We start from the raw sequence: 845 nt of genomic DNA, 5'->3' as shown, positions 1-845 counted from the left end.
CAGCAGTGAATGGAGCTACAGTTTCTTACTTTCTTGAGCACTAAGAGAACATGCCTGACCCGAGGAAAAAACAGTAACTAGATATGCTCTTCGTGTCATCGATTGAGCCACCCCAATCACTGTTAGAGAAACCAATTAGCTTCATTTCCTTGTGCTTTAAGAACTTCAATCCATAATTCCAGGTCCCCTTGATGTATCTGATCACTCTCTTTGCAGTTTTCATGTGAGTCTCATTGGGACAATGCATGAACCTGGAGAGAATACTTACAACATTTAAGATATTTGGTCTGGTTGTTAAGTACATTAGACAACCTACAAAACTTCGGAACTCAACTTCAATAACTTTGGCAGACCCATCATCTTTGACCAACTTCTCTTTTTGATTCATAGGAGTATTCATTGCTTTGCAATCTTCCATCTGAAATTTTTGAAGTATCTCCTTTGCATACTTTCTTTGACAAATGAACACTTCATCTTGGGTTTGCTTGATCTCAATGCCAAGGAAATATGACACCGGACCAAGGTTTGACATTTCGAAGATCTTTTTCATTTCCAGTTTGAACTTGTTAATTTGCTTAAGATTTCTTCATGTAATTAATAAGTCATAGAGAAATGACTAAAGTATTTGTACCTTCATGTTTGACATACAATGTGAGTTCAGATTGACTTTTCAAGCCAAGACCAACCAAATGATCATCAATTTCATTGTACCATGCTCGCGGAGCCTGTTTCAGACTGCATAGAGCCCTTCTCAGTAAGTAGGCTTTATCTTCATTGCCTCTGTTCACAAAACTTTCATGTTCCTCGACAAAAATTTCTTCTTGCAAGACTCCATTTAAGAATGC

The 845-nt window shown here is 37.6% G+C and overlaps 1 protein-coding gene across 1 annotated transcript; it reads right to left on the bottom strand.

Annotated features, from left to right (window-relative positions):
• Positions 1-54: 54 nt before the first annotated feature.
• Positions 55-532, bottom strand: LOC111785351 (uncharacterized mitochondrial protein AtMg00810-like; the record flags this gene model as incomplete). The annotated part of the gene is made up of 1 exon (XM_023665765.1): positions 55-532. A coding segment is annotated over exon 1 (478 nt), but the record flags the coding sequence as incomplete, so codon positions are not given.
• Positions 533-845: the final 313 nt, after the last annotated feature.

The sequence above is a fragment of the Cucurbita pepo genome, unplaced genomic scaffold (assembly GCF_002806865.2).
Source record: "Cucurbita pepo subsp. pepo cultivar mu-cu-16 unplaced genomic scaffold, ASM280686v2 Cp4.1_scaffold000460, whole genome shotgun sequence".
NCBI lineage: Eukaryota > Viridiplantae > Streptophyta > Magnoliopsida > Cucurbitales > Cucurbitaceae > Cucurbita > Cucurbita pepo.
Note: the sequence above shows the minus strand (reverse complement) of the source record. Positions and strands in the feature narration are given on the sequence as shown.